Source organism: Agrilus planipennis, unplaced genomic scaffold (assembly GCF_000699045.2).
Source record: "Agrilus planipennis isolate EAB-ADULT unplaced genomic scaffold, Apla_2.0 scaffold35, whole genome shotgun sequence".
NCBI classification, from domain to species: Eukaryota; Metazoa; Arthropoda; class Insecta; order Coleoptera; family Buprestidae; genus Agrilus; species Agrilus planipennis.
Window position 1 is genome coordinate 506,497 of NW_020438957.1, and position 26,165 is coordinate 532,661.

Sequence of the window (26,165 nt, forward strand, 5' to 3'; positions counted from 1 at the left end):
ATTATTTAAACTTTTAGTCTAAAAACTTACTTTCGTTATTAATTTCAAATAGTGTTATTAATCAGTTGCCTGTTAAGCTGTCAATTTTTTGTTTTACATCAGAAAGTTATACTTTTTAATTTTCCATATAGAGGTAAAGGTTTAATTATAAACTAAGCCGTTAAAGAAAATATTTATTCATTTCAAGAATGTGCAACAGAGTTTAAAATAAAGATAGAATAATAAATACAAAGCGTAAAGGTTTTCTGTGTAACTGAAAGGAATAAAAGAATTTTAATTACTGGTATTCCATTAAAAAATATATTTCATAAATAATGTATGTGTATATTGCTACTATTATTATTTAGCTACAATTTCTTGAATCCCATACAACCGTCTCAAAATATTTTTTATTGGAACTCCAGAAATGTTTTTTTTTTGTTAAATGTGAAATAATAGAAGGGATTGAAGACTAGAAGAAAGAGTGAATAAAAAATAAGTCCTATTTTACATAATAATAAGATTCAAGACTTACATTTTGAAAAAAGTTTTTGTGAGATAAAAATATTTAACCCGTGATAAGTTTTTATCAGAAGAAAACTGGTCATAAAAAAATACTTTTGACATTAATAAATAATGGTTTATTAGGTTTTTAGTTCGTTTTACTTCCATAACCGTTTAGCATAGGCGTGTTAATTTCTTGAAGTTTTTTCCTGATTTCTTCTCCTAACTTTGCTCTTGGTATTTCAACTTCATTTCTTGAAACTACATCACGAAGCTTAACCACCCCTTTTTGTAGTTCTGACTCACCTATAATTACTGCTAAAGGAATTTGGTACTCTTCACAGTGTTGCAGCTGAGCTAATAGTTTTGGATTCTTTTTATATGATTGTTCCGCCTACAAAAATGATTCCCATTAGTAAAATTGTATTGTATAATATTTAGAAAGTATCTTACTTTCACTCCTTTGTTCCAAAGTTCAGTGCACAATTTCATCCTTTCTTCTAAAAGATTTTTTTGAGCAGATGCTACAAAAACTTCGACATTCGTAGTTCTAACTTTCATTTTCGACGCTGCAGCTTTGGCTTCTATTACTGCAAATATTCTTTCAACACCAATAGACACACCTACACAAGGTACCTGTTTATTTTTAGGGTCGAACATGCCCACCAGATTGTCATATCGACCACCACCCGCTACCGAACCAACACTCCCTTCTGACGTTGAATCTGTTAGAAATATTAAAAGAATAATAAACAATTAAATTATTCTCTCAATATCAGATAGGAAATTAACCTTGTAGGACTGCTTCATAAATTATTCCTGTATAGTAATCAAGTCCTCTTGCAAGACTTAAGTCGAAAAGAACTTTGTCGCTAACACCAAATAAATTACAATAGTGCAACATTAGTTTCATTGCCTCTAATCCTGCAACTGCAGATTTGCTCTTTGTAAGATTAGAATCTGCTAATAATTCTCCGATAAGTTTCTCACGACCATTTAGTTGAACATATTTTCCAATTTTATCAGCTACTTCCGGCGAAAGTCCTTTTTCGTTTATCATTTCTTTTCGAACTTCTTCCCACGGTGACTAAGAAATTTAAATATTGTATTTGACGATTACTTTGATACAATAAAAAAAAAGGATATACCTTACCTTATCCAACTTATCTACTGCTGAACATATTGCACGGAAACATTCTGTAGGAACCCCACAAGCTTCAAACATACCGTCCAATAGTTGCCTGTGGTTTAATTTAATAGTAAAGTTACCAATGTGTAAACTGTCTAGTATTTCATATACTACTCGAACACACTCAGCATCTGGTATCATTGGATCATAAACTCCAGCAATATCAAAATCCTACATCCATAGAAAAATTACAATGTTTAGTAAGAATAAAAATAAATTCCTGTAATAAAACTTACACACTGATAAAACTCTCTGTACCTGCCCCTAGTGATTGAGGGATTATCCCTACGATAAACTTTAGCAATGTGGTAACGCTTAATATTGGAAATTTTGTTCATAGCTAAGTAGCGAGCAAAAGGTACTGTTAGGTCATATCTGAGTGAAAGAATTTCACCCCCCTGGTCTTTTAGATCATAGATGAGTTTTGAATCTTCTCCATATTTACCAGTAAGGACATCCTTAAAGTTTAATAACACAATGACTGTATTTAAAAAGAAATAAAGAAGCAAGTTGATATTACTTTCAATTCAAATATTGGAGTGTCAATGGTTTCAGCACCATGTTTGTCAAATACTGCTATAATTTTCTGAAACACTGATTTTCTAATAGCCATTTGTTCTGGTGTAAAATCTCGTGTGCCTTTTGGTGCTTTAAGAACAAAATTTTTTGTACTTGGAACATCATCTTCTTCAATTGCTTTTAACTGTGCCTTTAATTTTAAAAGTTTTGCCACTTCTTTATTACTACCTTGTCATGGTTGTTAATAATTTCTGCAAAGATAAGTGTTTAATGCTATTAAATATGGAAATATAGATTATTGGGAAAAATAATTTTAACTGTTGCAAACACTGTTTTCATTCAAGTTCAATTGCATTTGATAATAAATTTTTTATTTGGCAATTAATAAGAATATTTTTTATTCAGCAATTAGGAATAAAAAGCAATTAACTTTAATTTCTTCGTAATGAATTAAATCAAAATGATGAAAATAACCAACTGAGTAAGAAGAAAGTTCAATTTATACAAGAAAATTCAAAAAAGACCCCAAAAACCTTAGATAAGCAGAAAGCACATCAGGACACCAGTATTCAACAGATCTCCTGCAATGACATTTCTGACTCTGAAGATGAAAACCAAATTGAAGATCAGCCTGTCTCTAATACATCAATTGAAAAAGATGAAGATAAGCAATTAGATGAGAAGGAAGTTCAAGCTTCACAAGGAAATTTTAAAAGAACTCCAAAAACCTTTGATAAGGGAGAATTTATTAAATCAAAATTTCTTGTTGAAATGCCTGCTGATTTTTACCAGTTTTGGGAGTATTGTAAGGATTTAAACAATGATGATCCATCTGATGCCCTCAAAGATATGAGTTTAAAATTAGTTGGTCCCTATGATGTTCTAGCTGGAAAGTTTTCTGATATTATAGAACCATCTTCAGAACAGTATTTGTTGCACTGGAGATATTATTATGATATTCCAGAGTTTCAAACAGTAATAAAAGGAGATGACTCCTCAGGTTTTCATATTGGTTACTTTAGGGATACTCCAAATGATAAGCCTGTTTTTATGGCTAAGAATTCTGCTGAAAAGAATGGAGAAATAACTTGTACAGGAGATAACATTTTTGCAGCTGTTTTGTGAGAAAANGCTGCAGCTTTGGCTTCTATTACTGCAAATATTCTTTCAACACCAATAGACACACCTACACAAGGTACCTGTTTATTTTTAGGGTCGAACATGCCCACCAGATTGTCATATCGACCACCACCCGCTACCGAACCAACACTCCCTTCTGACGTTGAATCTGTTAGAAATATTAAAAGAATAATAAACAATTAAATTATTCTCTCAATATCAGATAGGAAATTAACCTTGTAGGACTGCTTCATAAATTATTCCTGTATAGTAATCAAGTCCTCTTGCAAGACTTAAGTCGAAAAGAACTTTGTCGCTAACACCAAATAAATTACAATAGTGCAACATTAGTTTCATTGCCTCTAATCCTGCAACTGCAGATTTGCTCTTTGTAAGATTAGAATCTGCTAATAATTCTCCGATAAGTTTCTCACGACCATTTAGTTGAACATATTTTCCAATTTTATCAGCTACTTCCGGCGAAAGTCCTTTTTCGTTTATCATTTCTTTTCGAACTTCTTCCCACGGTGACTAAGAAATTTAAATATTGTATTTGACGATTACTTTGATACAATAAAAAAAAAGGATATACCTTACCTTATCCAACTTATCTACTGCTGAACATATTGCACGGAAACATTCTGTAGGAACCCCACAAGCTTCAAACATACCGTCCAATAGTTGCCTGTGGTTTAATTTAATAGTAAAGTTACCAATGTGTAAACTGTCTAGTATTTCATATACTACTCGAACACACTCAGCATCTGGTATCATTGGATCATAAACTCCAGCAATATCAAAATCCTACATCCATAGAAAAATTACAATGTTTAGTAAGAATAAAAATAAATTCCTGTAATAAAACTTACACACTGATAAAACTCTCTGTACCTGCCCCTAGTGATTGAGGGATTATCCCTACGATAAACTTTAGCAATGTGGTAACGCTTAATATTGGAAATTTTGTTCATAGCTAAGTAGCGAGCAAAAGGTACTGTTAGGTCATATCTGAGTGAAAGAATTTCACCCCCCTGGTCTTTTAGATCATAGATGAGTTTTGAATCTTCTCCATATTTACCAGTAAGGACATCCTTAAAGTTTAATAACACAATGACTGTATTTAAAAAGAAATAAAGAAGCAAGTTGATATTACTTTCAATTCAAATATTGGAGTGTCAATGGTTTCAGCACCATGTTTGTCAAATACTGCTATAATTTTCTGAAACACTGATTTTCTAATAGCCATTTGTTCTGGTGTAAAATCTCGTGTGCCTTTTGGTGCTTTAAGAACAAAATTTTTTGTACTTGGAACATCATCTTCTTCAATTGCTTTTAACTGTGCCTTTAATTTTAAAAGTTTTGCCACTTCTTGGTCAATCTGAAGAGGAAAAAAGGATAAATTGCACTTTAAAGTAAACAGTCATGCATAAGTATGCTAATTTTTATCATTTGTATTTTTATTTGGATATTTGGCAGGACTATTGCATTAAAATTTATTAACATATAAAGAATTTTATACAGTAGTTTTTAAGAAAGTATACTTTACAAATATATGAGTTGTTCACTGACCTGTAGTTTATTATAATAAAAGGAAGTAGCACTAATACACCTCCTTGCCTTATAAAACCTTACAGGTCGTGAACACCATGTAATGAACTGTGGCAGTAGAATTGTCATCCTTGTTTTTTTTGCTTCAACACTTTAACAAAACATAAATTGAGTAAAATTGAATTACCTGATTATCCAAAACAAATTTCTGAAAATTCCTTTTGGAACCTTCAGTGGATGACTTAAATAACTTGCATTCTGATTCAGAAAAACTTTGTATATGTTTAAACCATCGATTTAGATGTACATACTGATTAATTTCTTTGTTTACTATTAAACTAAAAATTTCTTGATCCAGTTTACTTGGGGTAAAAGAAGAAATGTAGCTACGTGATGAGAGATAATTGTTTAAATCAGACAAAAACCTTTCATTTACGTTATAGTTCAAGGAGATTCCATTCAAACCCTAAAGATATATTATAGACAAACTATTACATAAAGCAAAAAGTATTTTACTATGTTCTTATTATTTAAACTTTTAGTCTAAAAACTTACTTTCGTTATTAATTTCAAATAGTGTTATTAATCAGTTGCCTGTTAAGCTGTCAATTTTTTGTTTTACATCAGAAAGTTATACTTTTTAATTTTCCATATAGAGGTAAAGGTTTAATTATAAACTAAGCCGTTAAAGAAAATATTTATTCATTTCAAGAATGTGCAACAGAGTTTAAAATAAAGATAGAATAATAAATACAAAGCGTAAAGGTTTTCTGTGTAACTGAAAGGAATAAAAGAATTTTAATTACTGGTATTCCATTAAAAAATATATTTCATAAATNCGTGATGAGAGATAATTGTTTAAATCAGACAAAAACCTTTCATTTACGTTATAGTTCAAGGAGATTCCATTCAAACCCTAAAGATATATTATAGACAAACTATTACATAAAGCAAAAAGTATTTTACTATGTACCTAATTATAGTGCAATTAGAAAGTGATTGTCTTTCACAATATTCTCATTGCCAAATTCTTTGTCTATTATAAATTTTAAGCAAAAGTAAAAATCAACAAATTTTAAAAAGCCCTATATAGATAAACTCTAAAAAAATGATGCAATAATCTTTTGTAAATAGGATATACTCACTTTATCTTTTATTTCTTTTTCTGCCTTTAATTTTCGAACTAAATCTGCCTGTTCTTTCACCAAATTCTGTATCTGCTCTTTACTTTGCATATTCACTTTCCAGATGATTCTCTTATTTATTTTAATTAGGATTATTTTAAACCAAAACAACCACGCACAAAATCACCGCTACTATTCCACGTGCAAATAGGTAAGGCTAATAAATAATTTATGAGTATTTAATGACAACTGCTGTCTATGTTACGTCATGAAAATTGTGAGGTATTTTTGGAACCTTCCGCGCTATCTATAATTACAGAGATGGAACTAATAAACTTTTTGAAACTACCGCGTTAGTGCGCCATTACTGTGAAGAAAAAATTACTAATGCCGATATGATGGCGTTATTTCCTTTTCCATCCGCAATTTCTAGAAATAATTCGGCTCTCGTTAATTTTCGTATTGTAGCGTCGCATTATCTTGTTAGACTTATATTAACTATGATTATATAAATGAGTATCGTTATTTTAATTACAATCTCATCTCAATATAAGTTCGGGTAAACTATCGCGATTGTGTAAAAGTTTTCCGAAGTATTTTCTTGTTTGACTGATTAATAAGTGTAAGTTTAGTTACCATTTAAAGAGATCGTAGGACATGGATACATGGTCAGCATGCAAGAATAAGGTTGGTATAGAATATATCTAGGTAAACAAGTTTTGAAATTTAAACTAAAAATATGCCGCTAAAATAGGTACTCAGAGTTTGCGTCGTAAGCCGCAAAAAGTTTATATTGAGCTGAATTTTGTATTAGAGGTACCTAATGTTTTAGAAAATTGTTAAGATAATAAAAAATAACAGTTAAGTATATAGTAGGCTTATAGAGAATAAAAAGTTTTAATTTTTTTATTATATCAGGAAATTTATTTCGCATAACGGCGGTTATTAGTTGTTGCACGGACAGAAAAAAAAATGAAAATCAACAGATTGAGTTTATTATCAATAAATTAAATGTACAATATTCATCTTTGGCAGGAAAACATGAATTGCGCACCGTATTATATATTTTTGCGTTGAGCGTACTCTATTTCGATCATTAAATTTCCCAACGTAATAAGTCCTAGAGAGAAACAAATAATTCCGCCTACGGAAAAAATTTCATGTAGCACACCATTTTTAGCCCATGTTGTGTATTTGCTTTTTATTTTATGGTAGAATTTTCTGACTGTGTAGACAACCTTGTCTCTGCAAAGAAATAAAATAAAATTTGCATAATAATTATGCACTCTCATTGCGAAAAGAATTAATTACTTTTTTGTGAAGTTGGATATGTCTATGTCTTCAAATTCTTCACTACTGTCTGCGTTTTTTGTTTCTTCTAAATCTTCATCTTCCGACTCATTTTCGGACATGCTTTTATCTTCTTGCGAATTGGCCCGACTTGCTGCTTCTATGCCTTCTTTTATTTTAGACAGATCAACTCCTAATCTGAAAATAGGAAGTGATTTCGGTGATTGAAGATTTGTAAAGAATTGACGCAATCATTCATAGCTACTTTTTTCCTTAATTCAAGCAAATTAATACGTAAATAAACTTACTCTAAACGGCTTAGTCTTGATGACCTTGCCAAAGTAGTTAATCTGCTACTTAAATCTGATGTTCTACGGGTAAATTTAGCTCCTTTTCCCACTGCTAAATTGCCCTCAAAAGGTTGAGTAATTGTGGCGATACTCGCTCTTCTTCGAGTAGCAACATTTTTGTTACCATTTGATGTTTGGGTAGGTGAAACTCGTGTTTTGTTCACAATCATCGAATCAGTTGAGTTGGTGTGTTGCAGCACTCTCCTGAATCACATCATCTTTCATTAAGTTATTGAATTTGTACGAATGAAAAGAAGTAATAATAAGTATTGGTAGATATTGAAATGGGTTTTCTTTATGAAATGAATATTGTGGTGACTTTGAGTTAGTACTCAGAATTACCTATGACAATTTCCATTTAGCTTACTTCGTGTACTGGAGTTGTTTTCGAGCTGAATCTCTTTGTTGTTTTAATGCAGTTACGTAATTGATCATTAGGTGGGCAGCTTGAGCAAGACGATGTTCATGTTGGACAGCACCAAATCTTTCAGCTGCGATTGTAGCATGGGAAGATGCTTTTACCACTATGTCGGTTTGTGCTAAAAGATTTGTTAATAATTCTGCTCTTTCTGCGTCCACGCATAGCGGCTGAATCTTGTGCACCTAAAATTAAATTATCATCCTTGAATTCTGTTTTTCTGAATCGTCTACTCAATGTCAATTTGTTGACCACATTGGTCTAAACTTAGATATGCGCTCTTAAAAATATTTGACGCTTATACCTTTTCAATAAGTTTGTCAATTTCATTGGCGAAGTTTATTTCCGTTTGATCTCGAAACCTTTGTTGTCGTTCCCATCTATCAGTTATAGTTGTTGCGTCTATAGAGAAAGCTAAAGCTAAAGCGATGAATCTTTCCTCCATCTCTTGCTCGCTTAATCTGATCCTATAAGGTATGAACAATTTTAGAAAATACTACAAATGGCGCAGTAAACGCCATCTGTAGCACTATGCTACATTTTAGGATTACGTATGCATCGTGCTACAGATGGCGTTTACTGCGCCATTTGTGGTATTTTCTAAAACGCGCTGTTGAGGCAGCAGGTAAAAGTTGGTCTATGTTCTGTCGGAGCTGTTTGCGACACGCTGATGAGATCCAAAAAGATCGAAATCGCGATCCGAGTCTGGCAGTTTCGCCAGAATACAGACCACTTCGAGTTATTTTATGAACAATTTATTCATATGCAGAAATATCTGAACATATAACTTTATGTAGTTGTACGATTACTTAGATTGGTGGTTTTCTGAACCATAAAAAAATGTTCCCTTTATATATTCAAATCAACATCATCAAATTATTTCCTAGAGCCGTAACAAAATTAGCTCGTTCTATGGTAAAAGGTGCCGAATTAGGTAGGTCTTTTTGTGACTTTATTTGAAAATTAAATAAAGTACCACATTCATTTCCTTTAATTGAGTTTACAATTAGTGGTACTGAAATGAAAAATTAGCAACTTAATTTACGTTTACAGTTAATCGTTATGAAATTGTTTCATTTATTTGCTTGTGTAATTACCTATTGCTGACTTGTTGACACACATGGACGTAAGAATCATTTATTTGTACATTTATTTTTGAAATTTGTCAGGTATAATATGTGTAAATTGAAAAATTGTTTTGCGTTCTTGGAAATCACATCAGCAGATTGTAACTTTACAACTTGCATTTTTTTTATAAACTCGTAATAAATTACATTAACTCAAAGCAAACTAATAGGGTTCAAAGAATTGCAAGTTTTTTTATCATTAATTTGCTATGGTGAGCACCTATCTCCTGGTATACAGGGTGTCTAAAGAATCAGTGACATACGTAAATATACACAAAGCCGTACGACGATTCACAGTAAATTTAGTGATTTTTCTGTGTTAATTCTGTGTTCTAATTAAAATTTTTATGCTCCATTTCTTATATGAAAATTGGTGGTGGTTCCGAGTGGGGTGTGCTATGTCAGTCTTCGCTTAAAACACAAGGAATGGAGAACTAAAATTTTAATTAGAGCTTTAATTTAGCACTAAAAAAGCACCAAATTCTTCTGTGAATCGTTTCGTGATTTTGTGATGTGAATCTACTAGCAGATTTAGAAATTCCTCGTGGGTCTCTAATCATAATGCTTTCTATAAGATATAAAGACGTCCTATTTAACAATTTAAAAGTATTTCTTTTTTTGATAGGTACAAACCTTACTTCTTTTATACTCTGTCGCCTATTTCTTACGTAATTATCTTCTATTGGATATAATTGTTATTGGTAATCGTACGTGAAATTTATCTGTCTGTCTACAATCCCTTGCGTAAATTTCAGCCAAAGCCAGTAAACACTATTTTATTTAATCGACAACGTTTTAGCAAATCTAATTTTTCGAATTAACATAATTTCGTCGTAAAATTTAATAGTCTCGTCTGTAAACAGTAACTTCTCCTCCATATGGACATGGGACTTTGAAAAAAATAAGGTTTTGACTATGTTTGGGTTGCAGTTTAGAGAACAAATCTCTTTAATGGCCGGCTTACCTTCTCATTTAGCCTTTTACTACACATTTATACTGTAATATACTTCTAGCGTATGCATTTAATTTAATATACTCAAAAACTAATTAGTTATTTGTGGAGTTTTAAACCAAATTATCTGCCAATAAATATTTTAGATTTGCATTTTAATAGCCTTATATTTTATAGTTTGTAGGCACGCGCAAGGTAGAAACAATAAAATAATGTAAAAATTTCGTAACATGATACTGGATGTAAATTTTTATTAAAAGAAATAAATTGTCAAATCAGTTTTGGGGGACTAAAGAAAAATCAAGGAAAAGTGTAATATAATTTTACTTTAAATCAAAGTTATCGGTTTAATTTGGTATAAAATTTACATTTTAACTCTTGAATGAAGTGATATAAGCAGTCTGTTCTGCAGAATCCTTTGCCCAGAGGTCACATTTATTAATTATTTATTAACTATTCCTTTTCATTTTGGCAATAACATGTGTTATAAGCATTTTTGTTAATTTATGTAGTTTTTTTCCAAGGTGGCGGTCAAATAATTACACAACTATATGGTTTTTGTAACGTTTCGGTTTATTCAACCTGTTTGTACACAGATACTAACTTATTTTTAAACATTCTCTCATGTTGAACAACAGAGAATGTGTACAAGCAGTAACACTTCAAAAGTCTTTAAGATGATTGAATAGAGCGAAACGTTACAAAAAAGTTATAATTGTGTAATTATTTGACCACCCTGGAAGAACTACATAATTTGATAGTAACGGTCTAGAATCTAACTTAAATTTTTTTAAATAATGTTTAGGATAAATATCTTGATTCGATTAAAACAACCGAATTTTTGCATATCTGCTTGCTACATTATCGATTTTATATATCACTTAATTAATGTAGCGCACAATTATCCCATTATGTAATGTATCTACATGAATTCAATGGATTATTTATAAGGCTATCTTATCAGTTTTATTACCAGTAATTATTTTATTAGTAGCTAAAATGATTGTTTCAATATGTTTAATGGTTGCTGATTTATTTTCTAATTTTAAGTTTACTCAAATCCATAATGAGATATGATATTATGTTTATTGTTTTAATAGTTCGTACATAAATTAGATAATTAATTTTCCATTTTAATTGTATACTTTGAAAGTATGTCTACGATAAAAATGGTTTGACCGATTTATTTTGAAAAATACGTTTTTAGAGAGCACTTTGTAAAGTTAATATTTCATCAATTTCTTTTGCATATTCAATTTTATTGGAATTCTTACCCTGTATTTTCTCCGGTTAGTCCCAATTTCTGCAAAACTGAATCAGGTAAACTTGGAAAAACCTGAAATTCTCCATCTGTATTATATTCCTTAGCATGACCATCAGATAGTGACCTCAGTTTTCGAGTCAAAGTGTCCTACAAAACAAGCCATTGTTTTCAAATTCGCTAAGAAATGTTAATTATTGATACATTTTCCACTTTATAAGTTGTTATGTTATTATAAAAAAAGTATTGTGTATAAAATATTGTTATGAACGTATACCGCAGGCGGCGATCGATACAGCCGCATTCTTAATAACCCTAGCGAAAGCCGACAAATTATGACATCTGCAACACCTTACCTTATGCAATCATAAACCATACCGGTGTCTTAAAATAAAAACACCAAATTCCCCGTCTGCAAAAATACATTTCTGGCCTGGGTCTATAATAATTATTTAATAAATATTATGGCGTAAGCGGTATGCTTATTTTTGGTAATTTATTGTAAATAGAAATCATCCGCCTTAGATCGTCAGATAAGTCGTTAGATTTGTTTATTTACCAACTTCCCGTAAATATTTGAGTAATATAGGTATATACCAATACCTATTTCATTTTATCTATAACAAAGTTTCCCGAAAACTCGTTGAAATATGTAATACAGAGCGAATTTTCGACCATTGTTTATTTTAATACGTCTTTTAATAGACTGTAAACCTCTCTTTCGTTCTATATAAACAAAACGTTTTCTAAATCGTGTACACTTTTCCTCAATCTAGATCTAATAATAAGATCTTTTGCAATCTAGTAAAGCATTTTATGATCTCTGTCATGTATGTCATGTGGCAGACGCTCATATAATGTCTTTTTAATTGCGATTCTTAAAAATAGTTTGCATTCAGATATCATAAAGATTACTTTTTCAGCTCTTTTATCGTCATTGCTTGTCGCCCAGAGAAGAAAAAGTAAAAAAAAATTATTAATTTAATTTATTAGTAATTTTTGTTTTCGTACGGGTGCAAAATAGTTTTCTAATATTGTATAGGAAGTTGGAATTTAATTAAAACTTTGGTGATGTATAAATTTTTTGGTGTACTTGTGGTACTTTCTTGAGACTTTAAATATAATATTTGCTCATGTGCCTTAATAGGCATTAAATTTTATTACTCTGTTGTAAAAATAGATCTGCAGACTACAGATATCAAATGGATATATAGCTATCCCCATCCCATGATGTAACCGCCACTAATGTCTTGTACGCATTCGATAGGCTAGTTGCTATAAACAAACATTTTTTACTGGGTTTTGTTTATGCTCATTCCAAAACAGAAAAAATCAGAGGAAAACCATGTGTTATCTTTTGTAATGGTTACATTGCCACAAATTATTGTTATCAAATTTCTATCATTATTTTAATAGAAATGCCTGTTCAGTTTACATCATCCCTGAATTTTTTTATATAGGTATCTAATCGGAGTTTTTTTAACCTGAATTATATTTCTTTGTTACATTTCTTATAAAAGTTTGCTGGATAATTATATAGAGCCTATTTTCTGCAATGTATTTCTTCTTGTGCTTTCCGCAGAATTGAGAATTATAAAACCGCAGTGGATTATTATTCATTTGCAATTTGATCGGAGTCTATTAAAAGTTTAACGAGCTGCTTAAGACCAAAAATCATTTAAACAGCGGAAATGCAATAACATTAGAATCACCGTTATGGAATTAATTAGAACACTGTTCTATTAATTTTTAATTATACCAAAATGAACTCAAAAGAAATCGTAAACAGGTACAATAACTTGTTGTATTTTTTAAATATATGGAGCAATTGTTGAACTAATTAACGAATTCTTAATAGAAAATAAGTTTATTTATCGGTTTCACAATTGATGCTAAATTTTAAATAATGTTCCACTCCACTTTTCTTCAAATATTCTGTTAAACTTTATTAAAAACCATATATATAATAAATAATCACTAAATGTTTATTTATTTGTCATCTTTAAAGAGTTGTCGGCGAGAATAAGACACGCACTTCCAGTCTTCCTATCTTCGCCTTTCCGGAAAAGTAGAAAATCCCTTTACGAACAATAATGCAATGTAGATATACTTCTTTACTCCTGTTTTGCTTTATGTCTCTAAGTGACCCATCATGTCTTATAAGTTATCCTGCCATGCTTTTTCTCCTTTTTTTATTGATTTCTATAGCAATCTCTTTCTAATGCCTCCTCATTTCCAACATTTTCAATGCACGGTATTTTCATCATCACATTACAACTCAAACGTTTTCTTACATTTCCTTCACCACCGTGTCTGCCGCTAACGTTTCCAGAACCGCGTTTCAAGCACACTTTTAGTACAATATAAAGATCCTATACAGTAGGTTCACTTCCCAACCACGTCTCTCCTGTCATCGTATAGCCACAGTACAAATACATTTTGTATCTAAACATTTCGGCAAAGCACATAAACTTAATTTATAATGACCTACAAAATTTTAGACAAATCAAAGGAGTGAACCTACTGTATAGAATCTTTATACCGTGCTTTTAGTAATCTCTTTCAAATTTCCAAATTAACCGCATTTGCGAGCACAGAAGTGACTTTTTTGGTTATTAAAGGCGTCTCGATCTGTGCTATCCTCTCCTTAATGTCTCTATTTAATTTTTAAGAAGCTGACCAATAAGTGTTGATGATAGGAATAAAAAAAAATCTCCCAGACAACTTGTTTATTCAATAATGATAACCGAACTTTAATATTATTTTGCTTTTATATAATTATGCAGATAACATTAGATTTATTTCAAAGCATGCATTAAATGAAAACGATTTCGTGAAAACACGGTTTCTTTAAATTAATAATCGTATTCGTATTTTTGACAAAACTGTTACCTATAACCTACGTATTATCATTATCGGTCCTTCACTTGATAACTGTTAAATTACTGATAAGTTTATCTTTTTGAAATTACAGACTGAAACTTTAATGATCTTTTTCAACTGGCTAAACTTTTAGGCGAAATGTAATGCAGTAAACAACTTCATCTGAAACAGCAACCTCAGAGGTTAAAGGCGTTTTAATTGTTAGCACCTACGGTATAAATTAACGGATAGATAGCTTTATTAAAAACATGATGAGTTTTACAAACTAAACATTTTTATTCTTCTCGCTTTTCTGCTATTTTCTCCTCCATAGTATTCCTTCTATTTGACTTTTCCATATTTTCGCACCAGTTCATGTCATTCCACATTTCTTAAAAATGTGTTCCAGTGCCTCTGGTTCCAATTTAGACAACCTGTATATTTTCTTCTGTTCTTCCCAGTACCTTCCGTCGTCCTATTCTCACTTCCTACTTTATATCATGCGGTTAAACTTCGGTTTTTCTCTTTGCTCTTTCATCTCTTAAATAATGCAGTTTTTCCTGCCTTTCTTTTCATATTTTCTTGTATGCCTGGACGAATTCTAACTCATTCTTTCTCTTTTATGCTTATCAATGTCTGTTCTTTCCAGTCAGTTCTATTTTTTTTTTTAATTTCCATCTGTAGTGATTGATTACCCTTCATCTTTTTATTAAATATTTTTTTCCATGTTTTCCTTGTGATTTTCTTTCCTAAGGTCCTGTTTCTTTTTCCAATTCTTTTGATTAATAGTTATGTAAAAAAAAAGCTAATCTATGCACCATAATCGTCAATATTTCCGGTTGAAGATGGACATCATATTATTTTTGCCTTTTCCTAATAAGATTCAACTTCAAGTACAACAGTTAAACAGATTCTTAAAGCAAATAGTGAAGGCAATAGGCAACATACACAAAATTAGTTAGTCATTTTATAGTGCTACATATATATCTAATATTTATTTACTTCTGGAACGGTGTGCTATTGTGTTTCAGTTCCAACACCATTCATAATTACCTGTTCAATCGTCTTTCACGTTAACGTGACATAAAAACCTTCAATCAAGGAAATCCCAGTGTTTTGACTGACAATAAAAGTAATTTAAAAGGCGTGCATTTTAAATGTTTAAGGATAACATGACTGCGTTTGTTTACGCATTGCTGCCCAACAGCCATAAAAGTGATCATGGGAGTTGTTTTTCCCTTATTTGGGCAGCTCAGTCTTGACTAACATGCTCTATACATTCATATGTAACAGGCACAAGAATCGCTATAATAGTGGGTGTCACTGATAACAGTAAATGTGTGTATGTACCTATAGAATATTCTATAGTGTGTGGAAGTCATCGAGGTCAGTGATAACGAACACAAACATGTATATTTTTATTGTAAAATGCTATAATGGACTTGATACTTGCTATATCGTCGGTAGACATTTGGACGGTCCATAATCCGACATATTAAAATCATTTTTACATAAAACAAAAAAAATAAAAACTTTTTTGATTTTATTACTTGGAGGCATTTACCTCTTTATAACTTAACACATTAGTTCGTTATAAATTATGTATGTCTACAACCTTCAGTTGTGTATTGTGTATTTAATTCTATATCAGCAATCTCCATTTTTAAAATATAATAAAATAAAACAGAAATTGAAGTGTTAATTTCATAATTTTGTATAGACGGTTACAATATTTTATTGCATATTACGTATTTAGGAATTGAATCTATGAATCGGAATTTATGATTATCTTAATCTTCCTGTATCTGAGAATATTACCCTCTATACTAATTTGCGAAATTTATACAACCAGTATAAATATCCATATAAATACACTAATTGAATTCATGATACCAATTAAGTGTTTCATCTTCGGTTGACCCCTGAATCCCGAAGTGACTATCATGCGATCAAAGTACATAAATTGCAAAGAAAGACAGTGTTTGAAGCCCTCAAGCGATAATAATATTATTTGTAATGTCTCAAGTGTGAAATAGATTTTCGATGGCTAGTAAGACCGCTTAAAATTTTAATAATAAAGGAAGTAACACATATAAAAATTCTACTCGGTTACATTCTTGAAGCGATAGATGTCGAGAGAATATATAGGAAAATCCTTTAGAATGAAATTGATACTTTACGGTATTATAAAAAATGCGATATAAGTTAGAAATCACGTAAAATGTCAAACGATATTATCCAAGATAGAGTTACATAGGCTTAAAAATAACGAATAATCGAATTTAAACAATGAATTTAAATGAAATTTTATAGTTGCGACCTAAAGAAGTGAAAATTTAAATCGCAAATTATTTATTAATATAGGAACATAACTCGATGAAACATATTTGAAATAGTTGAATAAAAAAATAAATAAATTACTGCGCATATTACCACAAATAGAAAAAATTTTGACAAATTTTTCGAACATATAGATACTCCATTTTTTGACTGTTAATCAATTTTACTTACCCGTCAAATAATATCATCATATAGTAGCTTGCAAGTAGGTATATATAAAACAGTTTCTGAAATTTGACACGCTATTTTTTATATAATAAATAATAACATTATTTGGCTTTACAAAACAATACGGAAAAAATACGATATTTTGTAAACGAATAGATATTTTTAACTTTATATTTACAAATTATTTACTTCAGATTCTACTTAATCAAAATTAGGGGTTCGACCCCTGCAATATTCTTTTCTACTATAGAAACGAATATGACGTACTTTTTTAGAAGATACACAGGGTGATAACATGTACTTGCGCGTTTTATATCTTTTATAACAGGGTGCACTAATGAATTAATTAAAAAATGAACAGCACAGGGCATTAAAGACATGTTTTAATTTTAATATACCTTGTGAAAAGGTATGTGGATCATTGGAAAAGTATTTTGTGGTATCATACCTTATCATTGATCGTCTGAGGAATCGTACCATCCTGAGGGGGTGTTTTGCAATCGTCAATTGGTATTTCGTCACTACTATCCGAATTAGTGCTTGAGGCACTTGAAAGAGAATAAGAATCCCCAGTTTTTTTTAACGTAGTGTTTATTATATCCAAATCTGAGACTTGAGGATTTGTTTGAAGGACAGACCGCTGAGAGGGATTGCAATTCGAAAGTCTTTCGTAATGATTCAGGGTTTCCGCCATCGCACTTGTATTGCTTTGGTCTATTGTTGATAAAATTATAAGACGAGTGAAATTTCAAATCACAGAAACATTTCGCGACTGATACTCCGTCCGCTTACTTTGCTATACGAACACTTATTAGCAAAATGTGGAATTATTTGACAAGTTATGCACTCCCCACTTGTTCCGAGGCTACGAATCGCCAAAGAACATCCAGTTGCTTGCTTAATACATAATATGTACCTATACATATTATTTTCTAATTTTACTTCCCTGAAAAATTTTTACACTTTTTTCGATTTATTACCAATATATATGCTACAAATTTCTAATTGTCTGTTAATTACGTGATCACATTAGTTAGACAGTTAGAAACCAATGTGTAGGTACTATTTATCGAATGATAAAATATAATTAATAGCTAGTTACTAATAATGAATTGATAAGAACTTACCAAAACATCTAATGGTGCTAATGTAGGCTCATCGGTTTCTTCTTCTTCATCTTCTCCTTCTTCAAATATTTCGTTTGTCCATGGACGATTACTTAACTAACAATAATTGAGAAAATAATTACTAGTAATTGGGAATATGTATAAAAAAATAAATGTTTATTAATTTTTTATTAAGGAATTATCCACATACGTATCAACAGAGCCAAATGGTTTTTTTAAAACTGATATTTATTAACCAATTTTAATTGTCAAAATAATTGACTTTTTTACGACAATTTCTTTTAGAGGGGTCTTAAAATTAATCGTTTTTTTTTTTTTAAGTAACCATTATATTATGATCTCAGTTTGTATTCAATTTCTCGATCTCTTTGCCGCTTATGAATGAGTGAACAATTATATTGCGTTCAATTTGAAGCAATAGCTTGCATGAAATTGAAACAATCTGTTCTCTGATGCTTTGAATTAATTTCGCAGAAGTTCGTTGGTATCCGTGCAGAAAGACTAAAATTATCCGGAAATGCATGTTGTGTTTTTATTAACACTTGGCAATAGACCAAAATAATTAGTTTAAAGTATTTCGGGTTCTTTTGGAAAAATAACAAAGTAATTTTCCATGAAATTAAGTTGTTTGACGATTGAGAATCTCAATATCGTTTCCAGATTATTAATACAGTATACTCTTGATGGTGTATATTTTACCCTAGGTCACACCGTATACTGTAAATAAATCATTTACTGGCCTTAAAAATCGGTATTTCGTCTTTTTATTGTTGCGCATTGCTGATAATCCCCTATATATGCATTTAGTAGTTACTTTCCCGGTCCGCTAATCCTTAATCGTTAACTTCTTCAGCAAATTCGTTGCTCTGAACAGTTCGATAATGTTAAGGACTGGTGTTGTTTTGTGCTGGATTTACCGATGTCTTCTACCTCTGTATCTCATCCCTGCATTTTTAACTAAGTATATTTAACATCTTGCTCCATTTCATATTGTCAAAAGCATTTTCTAAATTTACCAACCCTATGTATGCGGTCTTTCTCTTTTGTTACCGTAAAGTTAGTATGACCTCTGGCGTTCCTCCTATCTAGTTATTCTAAACGAAATTGACCATCCCCCTGAACTTCGGGACTTTCCCCGTCTCGTAAAAGCAATTAAGTGGCCTAAACATACGATCTCGTACCTTTTGTTCTACATGTTCTGAGATTTTCTCCTGTTATCCCATCCATACCTGGTGCATTATCATCAAACTCTTCTATTATTATGAGCTAACCTAGCTGTATTGTATGACTAAACTGATTAGAATGACTACCTATGCACGCTGATTGCTAGTTCATATTTTTTTTAAGAATTTTTCATACATCTTTCGTCTAAACTTATTGTTAGAAAACTGGACATTTATTAAGTATTACCTTTATTCTACTTTTGGCTATGAAATACAGCGTTTTTCAAGTCATCATAATTGGAAACCAAGACAAAACATGTTAAATAATTATGCAGATTCCTTTTGCAGTCAACATTATTCATTGTTCAAGTCTTTTATCTTGAAGAAAATGGAACAACAGTTCATGCTGACCTTCAGAATTGGAATAAATACAAAATTAAGTTAGTGTCAATCAGTTGCCGGAAATCTTTTCTTTGGACTTAACACGAAAATCCATTTACATGTTATGTATTTGTTTTGTCATTATTATCGTGGGTATTAAAAAAAAAGATATCAACAAGGAAAGGATAATTTGCAATCGTCGGGAATTCACGTATTGACTAAATAGAATTATTTGAAAGCGGCACATTATTATATAACGTATTAATAAAACAATGGACGTACCTTGAACATGTTATATATATATACGGTTATTATATACTATTAGGTAACCTTGAGATACTAAAACTGCAAAGTTTGTCATTAAAATGTATCCAAAACACTCACGCACTTTTTTATCGCGTTCTTCGTGCCTCCATTTGTTGTATGCGAACGTTCTACTGAGAAATTATTTATGGCGCTTTTGTAAACAAAGCTTGTCTATTTCATTAAAGTCAAATATGAACGACCTTCTGAATGTATTAGAAATCATTAATCGCGGATACCACAATTAACTGTTAACTTAACAGCCTTATTCAAACAAACTTAACGCGAAATCGAACGGAGTTGCAACAGACGGATCGTCAGCTACAGGGTGGATAGTGCCTGATTAAGACAAAAAACATATTTTGATTTTTTTTTCGAAATTCTGTCTCGTTTGTATAGCCCAATATCGGTAAATGTATAAATGGTGGCTCCCATCCCCTTCGGGGGGTGGGATCGAAAGAGGAGGTCTGCCCCACCACTGTACCATAAAAAGTTCGTGGCGGTCCCACCCCCATAAAAACTTATGGGGATTAGATGGGGGTGGGGGTAGGGGGGATCCAAAAAGAGGATAGAGGGGATCGAAAGAGAGTGGTTATCAGAGTAAAACCCCCTAAAAAAATTTGCGGCGGTCTCACCCCCATAAAAGGTTATGGGGTTTGAAAGTTGATTTTCATACACCATAATTCAAATAAAATTTAATAAAAAAAAATATTTTCAAGCGAGTGAAGGTGGGCGATCGAAAGAGGGTGGTCACTTGAACAAAACCCGATAACCTAACCTAACCTAACGTAACCTACCCTGTTGATAAAGATATTTACTTAAATAATATTTTATATAACTTTCTCAATATTTTTATGTATTTTTCATTGGTTTTACCTTTGGATATTGTTTAAGAATGACTGTATAAATATTTACATGCCTAGAAATGTATAAAAATTGGCATATTTATTAACTTTGAACCCCCATAACTTTTTATGGGGGTGAGACCGCCACGAACTTTTTATGGTACAGTGGTGGGGGAGAACTCCTCTTTCGGTCCCCCCCATTTAGATAGTCGATAGTAGAAATTGGTCTGGTACCCACTTTGGATTAGGTAAGTGGCGGATCAGACCCTTTTTTTGGGGAACCGGCCGTTCCAGGATTCTGGAAACCCGGCGTAATTCTACCAGCGAATGAAGAAAAAAACCACAGTAACAATTATCTAATAAGTGTAACAAAAAACCTACTTAATAGAAATTGGTAATTAGGCCGTTTGTTGTATTATTTATTGATTACTATACTAAATTATTTGTTATTTGATTGTAAATCCGTCAACCATTGGTTTAGTGTTTAAACGACTTTTAGAACGGGATTTAATGTGGTTTTCGACGTTAGTGAGAGTGGTATAGTATGATATTTATTTGAAAGTTCGCTGGAACGAAGACATGAACCATTAATCGTAGTGGTTTTACCAAGTACCCGGTTATCCGGTTCGATACGCTCGTCCAGTCTTTTCTATCCTGAGGCAATCTTCGCATTTCCCTTAAAATAGAGTATCCCACATCCTTAACTAACTATTTGTGAACACTAATCTAATCTACGTCTCTTGCTTCTGCTTCTAATATGTCTCTAATTGAAAAAAATTACATCTGTCCATTTTGTTCTTCCTTTAATTTCTAGGTATCTACTAAATATATCTGGGTTGTTCGATTCTTGGTACACTTTCATCATTTAGGTCAGTTATTGATTTACTCTCGATTTATGTATAATTCTTCAACACATATTCAAACAGGATTAGAAATTCAAACAGATTTTTGGTAATATCAAATGTAAAATATTTCAAAGCAGGAGGGCATTAAATAATGCGTGAATTTTAGACCACTGAGCTTATTTTATGGACTGATTGATACAAATTAATTTATGTTTAACGTTTTCAAAATATCAGGTTCAAATTCAATAATTAACAGCAATCTAGTGAATAAAAATTGTTTATAACCGATGCTCTAGGTATACATATTAGTATTTGCAACCTTTTGAACTGTAGAACTACTGTGATAATTTTAAACTAATTTTGTCCATATTGGTTTTGTAAAAAAAACTTCGATAGCCTTAAAAGCTTGAACATTATCCAACCAAAGCACATACATAAAATTGATTCAAGAATTCAGCAGCATTTATTGCTTCAAATGAGTTTAAATATCACAATAGTTTTTAATTATATAATCGTTAACAAAGATATAATTTCTCATTTTATAAAAGTTTACCTTCATAACCCTGGGTAAATCTTACTATTAGTAGCATTTAGTGTTTTTTACTTTAAGTTATTATTAAAATTAGTACTGATACTTAAAATTACATTTTCCAATCCATGTATATTTTAAAAATATTTCAGTTTTGCCTGATTGTGCTCCGCCATCTTATGGCTCATTCTGGAGAAGTTACAAAAGTTTTCTTCTCTGAATAATGTTGAGCATTCAACTACAGCAATCTTCATTGAAACCGTACCAACTTACAAACACTTGTCCTTGTAATGGTAAGAGACCGCTAAAATGTCCCAAACATTAAAGCTTTAAAATGCGCGTCTACTTTCGCCGGACTTTTTTTAAATGAGTTTTGCTTTATGGTTTTTTAATACATCATGTATTGTATAAAAATGTTAATATTAACAATAAAATCAATCAATAAAAGCCGCAACTAGATACATATAATCCTCATATTATTGTCGCATTTTATCTCGACCGTCCTGTTGGTAATTTACCTCAAATTGCCAACTGTACCTAGAATTCTGAATATTTGTCTTCTTTTGCGGAGGAGCCGGTGTGTGTATCGTTAGTGACTTTTTGCACCAAGCAAACTGGATTATAAATTAGAACCACAAGCGTGCTTAGCATTTTAGCGACTTTGACACACTGACATACACTTTGCGTCAATGAATATTTTTACTGCAATTAAATCGGCTTTATTAGCGTCTGGCACAATTGCAACAATTTTCACAATTGTATAATAACGTTCCCTTAAAACAGACCCATAAACAACTAAACATGCAAGGAAAAACATTTATACGATTTTTACTGTGAACTTCGCACCTCCAAGGATAAGAACAAATCTTTCGTTTGTGACGCTACATTTGGTGTCCGGCTCGAAGGACCAACCGTTGATTTTACTATCTAGATATTGCCCCCGTAAATTAAACAGCACCGGCTTGAAGTTATTAATATTAAGGAAATTAAACCGCGGCAACAGCACAAAAAAATTAATAATTCGAAGTGTAGATTTACGAGCGACCGAGTTTATACTCCGTGCTCTGTAAAGTTCGACCCAATTTTTTTTTTAATATGAATATTGTATACTGTTTCTCCATCGGTGTTAAAAATATCTTTAGACTTCTTCAAACCTTTCGACAGTCCCAAACTTTACTGTTAAAACAATTTATACTAGAAGTCCAAGAGTCTACAAGCATCTTCTTCAATGAATACGCACCTTTTTGTAAGTGAAAACGTGCAAAATCTTCGACAAAAACTAAACGTATTGTGTCATTAAATTGAGAAAGGGGCCTGTCGGTGTCCGTAAAAGCAAATATGTTATAAAATACCGTGTTGCCATTCATAAATTATATCTTTTTATCGTAAAACGCGGTCGTTATTACAGGCGCGCACTTTATTCGAGACGAAATTGGTTTTTATTGCGGTGGCTTTGCAACATTACTGTCATCGCCCGTATACTTTTGTTTTTGGCCGGGTGATTAAGCAGCATTTTCCGCCAGAAATGTTGCACGACAATAATTAACTTTTTTATTTCGGCTAAGATTTGCACAACTTATGATAATTGTCTTATACCAAGCCTCCTTCAGCTACAGTTCGTTCATAACATGCTTACAATTAATATAAGTATGTACTATTCCCGTTTCTTTATTGTGGAATATAAAAAATATCTAGTAGTGAAAAATAGGAGTAAAATAATAATTTTACAGCGTAAGCTGTATGGCAACGCGTCGTGATGCTGTTCAAGATTACGATTACTAAATCGAAGGGGTTGACAGCTGTCTTTCTCCCTATTTCCCTCTGTCTCTTCAAGCGCCAGTGGGCAACATCAATTCAATAGCGCACACGCTATCTGACTTCCGCTTATATGCATTTCCGTCACATTCACGAAATTACTCCCAATGTTCCCTAAACGTTCATATCGAACAGTAGGATGTTAAGAATCAAAAATCGGCATAATGTTTGTTACTACTGCTTATCCTAATACGTAGGTAATTATGTAATTAAATTAATTTTACTGCTTTTTATGATCGCAATGACTATTTTTTGATCACTGATTTAGAAAATAAATTGTATCGTAAACAAAAATAAAAAATGAGGAAAAATTTCTTGCTGTTGTTACACCCCCGCCGGGAATCGAACCCGGGCTCTTTGGCGGCGGGGGTGTGTCAACAGCAACAAATTCTTCCTCATTAATTTGAGGAAGTGTGTAGTGGGTAAAAATTGAGAATATTTCATATTAAAAAACTAACTCACTTCGGGAAGATTTCTACATTGTATGTATATTTATATTCAGTATGAGGTTACAGTACTTTGCGCATTTTTCCTTTGGTACCTGTTTGTACGTTACACTGTTTACCATGGTAGATAAAATCTGCATGCCATTTTTAAGAGGTATTTTGTCCATTTTTCCCTTAATACCGATGAATAGAAATGTCGACACAACCGCCATACAGATAATCTAACATTCAAATGATATTTTATTGATTTATCTATCTATTTAATGATTTCACATTCATACATTTCTCTATTCTATTGTTAGCGGAACCACTTTGTGAACGCTCAAGAATCCGCCTATGGAGTAGAATGGTGANGGCTGAAACTATAGCTACAAGCTATCCAAGGATGGTACTATAGAATGTCACCTCAAGGTAGGCCTAGTGGCGTCATCTCTTGGTTAGGCCGGAAACTTATCAATCCACCCTCGTATAAATACGTACGTGGTTATTATTTAATAATATTAACGGTTATGAATATACGATGTAGGTATGATTTAAAGATATTAATACGAAGAAAATTTATTTCGTGAAAGGTTATAGGTTTAATTTTTAATCAGCGTTATCAGTAAATTTCACGCTAAACGGGATTATAAGGCGGTCCGCGAAGAAGATGGTGATCAGCATAATATAATTTTTCTCGCGGAATTTAGGTCGGACTATCCTGGTATCTTTCTTTAATGCAACAATCTTTACAAAATTATAGCCTGTCTGTGGAAGCAATCTTATAGAATAACAGTATTTTAAGGCAGCTTTACCTTTAAAGATAATTAAAATAATTATTTCCTGAGTCTTATTCTCAAGTCTACTATGACGTCGAGAAAACTAATTACTTACTTATACGTATATGAGTATATTTATGTTGTTCGTTGAAATTGCAAACAGTAAAGGAAAAATTAGTAAATGATGGAAAACTGATTTATCAATAAAAAGGAGTAAATTAAAAAAAATAGCTGAATACTGTCTTTCATTATGTGTAAATGCACATATTATTAACGTATTAAAGGATTAGCCATTATTTATAAATATTATGCTAATAAATAATTTATTAGAATATCTATTACGTAATTAGAGGCATAAATGAAATGCAAAATCAGATATATTTTGACGTTTGTAAACTATGTTATTTTTATCTACATCCTTTTAACCTTTTTTGAATCACTTGGCAAATTTTGGTAGGGACTTCACCGGTTGAGCCAAAACCAAGACTCAGGGCTCGCTTCACAATCGGATTCACCTTAATAGGATGGTACCTACGCTTCGTGTTTTTTTGATATGAAGAAAATATTTTAGTTGACGTGGGATAAACCTTAATGTTTCTTCCTAATAATTCACAAAAACGATCGGTTTAAGTCGAGAGGTAAAATGCTAATAAACTACAGATTTATTTTTGATATTATCATCTTTTCGAAAAAAGTTTAAAAAGTTAATCGTTTTGTGTGTATTCATTTTCATTTTTCTTTTTTATATATATAGTTAGACTGTACTTAATCGGTTTATTGTAATTTGAATATTAAAACTGAGAATGTGTCAGAAATAGTAATAAGGGCGGGTCGGGTGTCTCTATAATGTGATATGAAATGGCGGACGGAGTGGTAGAGTTAAAAGGCGGTTGCAATTTTTCTTGTTATCGGCGCCGCTGGAAAGAAATTAACTTTTATTCTTAATAAGGAGAATCAATGACTGGTATGTTGAACTGTGACAGTTTGTACTAAAAAGGTAACGTCACGTCACCCAAGTATGCCATGTTTTACACTAGAAATTCATTCTGGGAATTTGAAGTTGACGTCAAGTTTCTTTGAAACCTTTTTAGAATTATTAGAAACTGGAATTCTGCGTTAATTAATACTAAAGTATATTCAGTTTATATTGCAAATATGCGATGAAAACGTAGAAACTGTTGTTGCCGTTCGTAAGAAAGTATA

The 26,165-nt window shown here is 31.6% G+C and overlaps 2 protein-coding genes across 3 annotated transcripts; both read right to left on the reverse strand.

Annotated features, from left to right (window-relative positions):
• Positions 1 to 160: 160 nt before the first annotated feature.
• LOC108744820 (histidine--tRNA ligase, cytoplasmic) lies at positions 161 to 6,244 on the reverse strand. Its single transcript, XM_025975090.1, has 8 exons — positions 6,004 to 6,244; positions 4,464 to 4,688; positions 4,180 to 4,401; positions 3,908 to 4,114; positions 3,547 to 3,841; positions 3,351 to 3,479; positions 937 to 1,079; positions 161 to 877 (listed from the first exon to the last, which is right to left on the reverse strand). The coding sequence occupies exons 1-8, from the start codon at positions 6,091 to 6,093 to the stop codon at positions 632 to 634; spliced, it is 1,557 nt and encodes a 518-aa protein (XP_025830875.1). The 5' UTR covers positions 6,094 to 6,244; the 3' UTR covers positions 161 to 631.
• Positions 6,245 to 6,959: 715 nt separating this feature from the next.
• On the reverse strand, positions 6,960 to 19,844 carry LOC108744850 (lymphoid-restricted membrane protein). 2 transcript variants are annotated; one of them, XM_018480803.2, is made up of 8 exons: positions 19,704 to 19,844; positions 17,878 to 17,973; positions 11,394 to 11,530; positions 8,345 to 8,507; positions 7,990 to 8,225; positions 7,581 to 7,826; positions 7,294 to 7,470; positions 6,960 to 7,227 (listed from the first exon to the last, which is right to left on the reverse strand). In XM_018480803.2, exons 1-8 carry the CDS (start codon positions 19,710 to 19,712, stop codon positions 7,041 to 7,043), a joined length of 1,251 nt encoding a protein of 416 aa, XP_018336305.1. In that variant the 5' UTR covers positions 19,713 to 19,844; the 3' UTR covers positions 6,960 to 7,040. The 2 variants fall into 2 exon arrangements, with proteins under 2 accessions (XP_018336305.1, XP_018336304.1); XM_018480802.2 differs by lacking the exons at positions 17,878 to 17,973; positions 19,704 to 19,844 and adding an exon at positions 17,199 to 17,584.
• Positions 19,845 to 26,165: the final 6,321 nt, after the last annotated feature.

Excerpts from the sequence above, each read along its gene's own strand:
- LOC108744850 (XM_018480802.2), bottom strand. The coding sequence starts at position 17,444 with ATGGCGGAAACCCTGAATCATTACGAAAGACTTTCGAATTGCAATCCC. Across the intron at positions 7,827-7,989 it reads AAACAACTCCAGTACACGAA|GAGAGTGCTGCAACACACCA; the intron begins GTAAGCTAAATG and ends GATGTGATTCAG. Across the intron at positions 7,228-7,293 it reads ATATCCAACTTCACAAAAAA|AGACAAGGTTGTCTACACAG; the intron begins GTAATTAATTCT and ends ATTTCTTTGCAG.
- LOC108744820 (XM_025975090.1), bottom strand. The coding sequence starts at position 6,093 with ATGCAAAGTAAAGAGCAGATACAGAATTTGGTGAAAGAACAGGCAGAT. Across the intron at positions 3,842-3,907 it reads CAGTAGATAAGTTGGATAAG|TCACCGTGGGAAGAAGTTCG; the intron begins GTAAGGTATATC and ends TAAATTTCTTAG. Across the intron at positions 1,080-3,350 it reads TATTGGTGTTGAAAGAATAT|TTGCAGTAATAGAAGCCAAA; the intron begins TTGCAGTAATAG and ends TTGAAAGAATAT.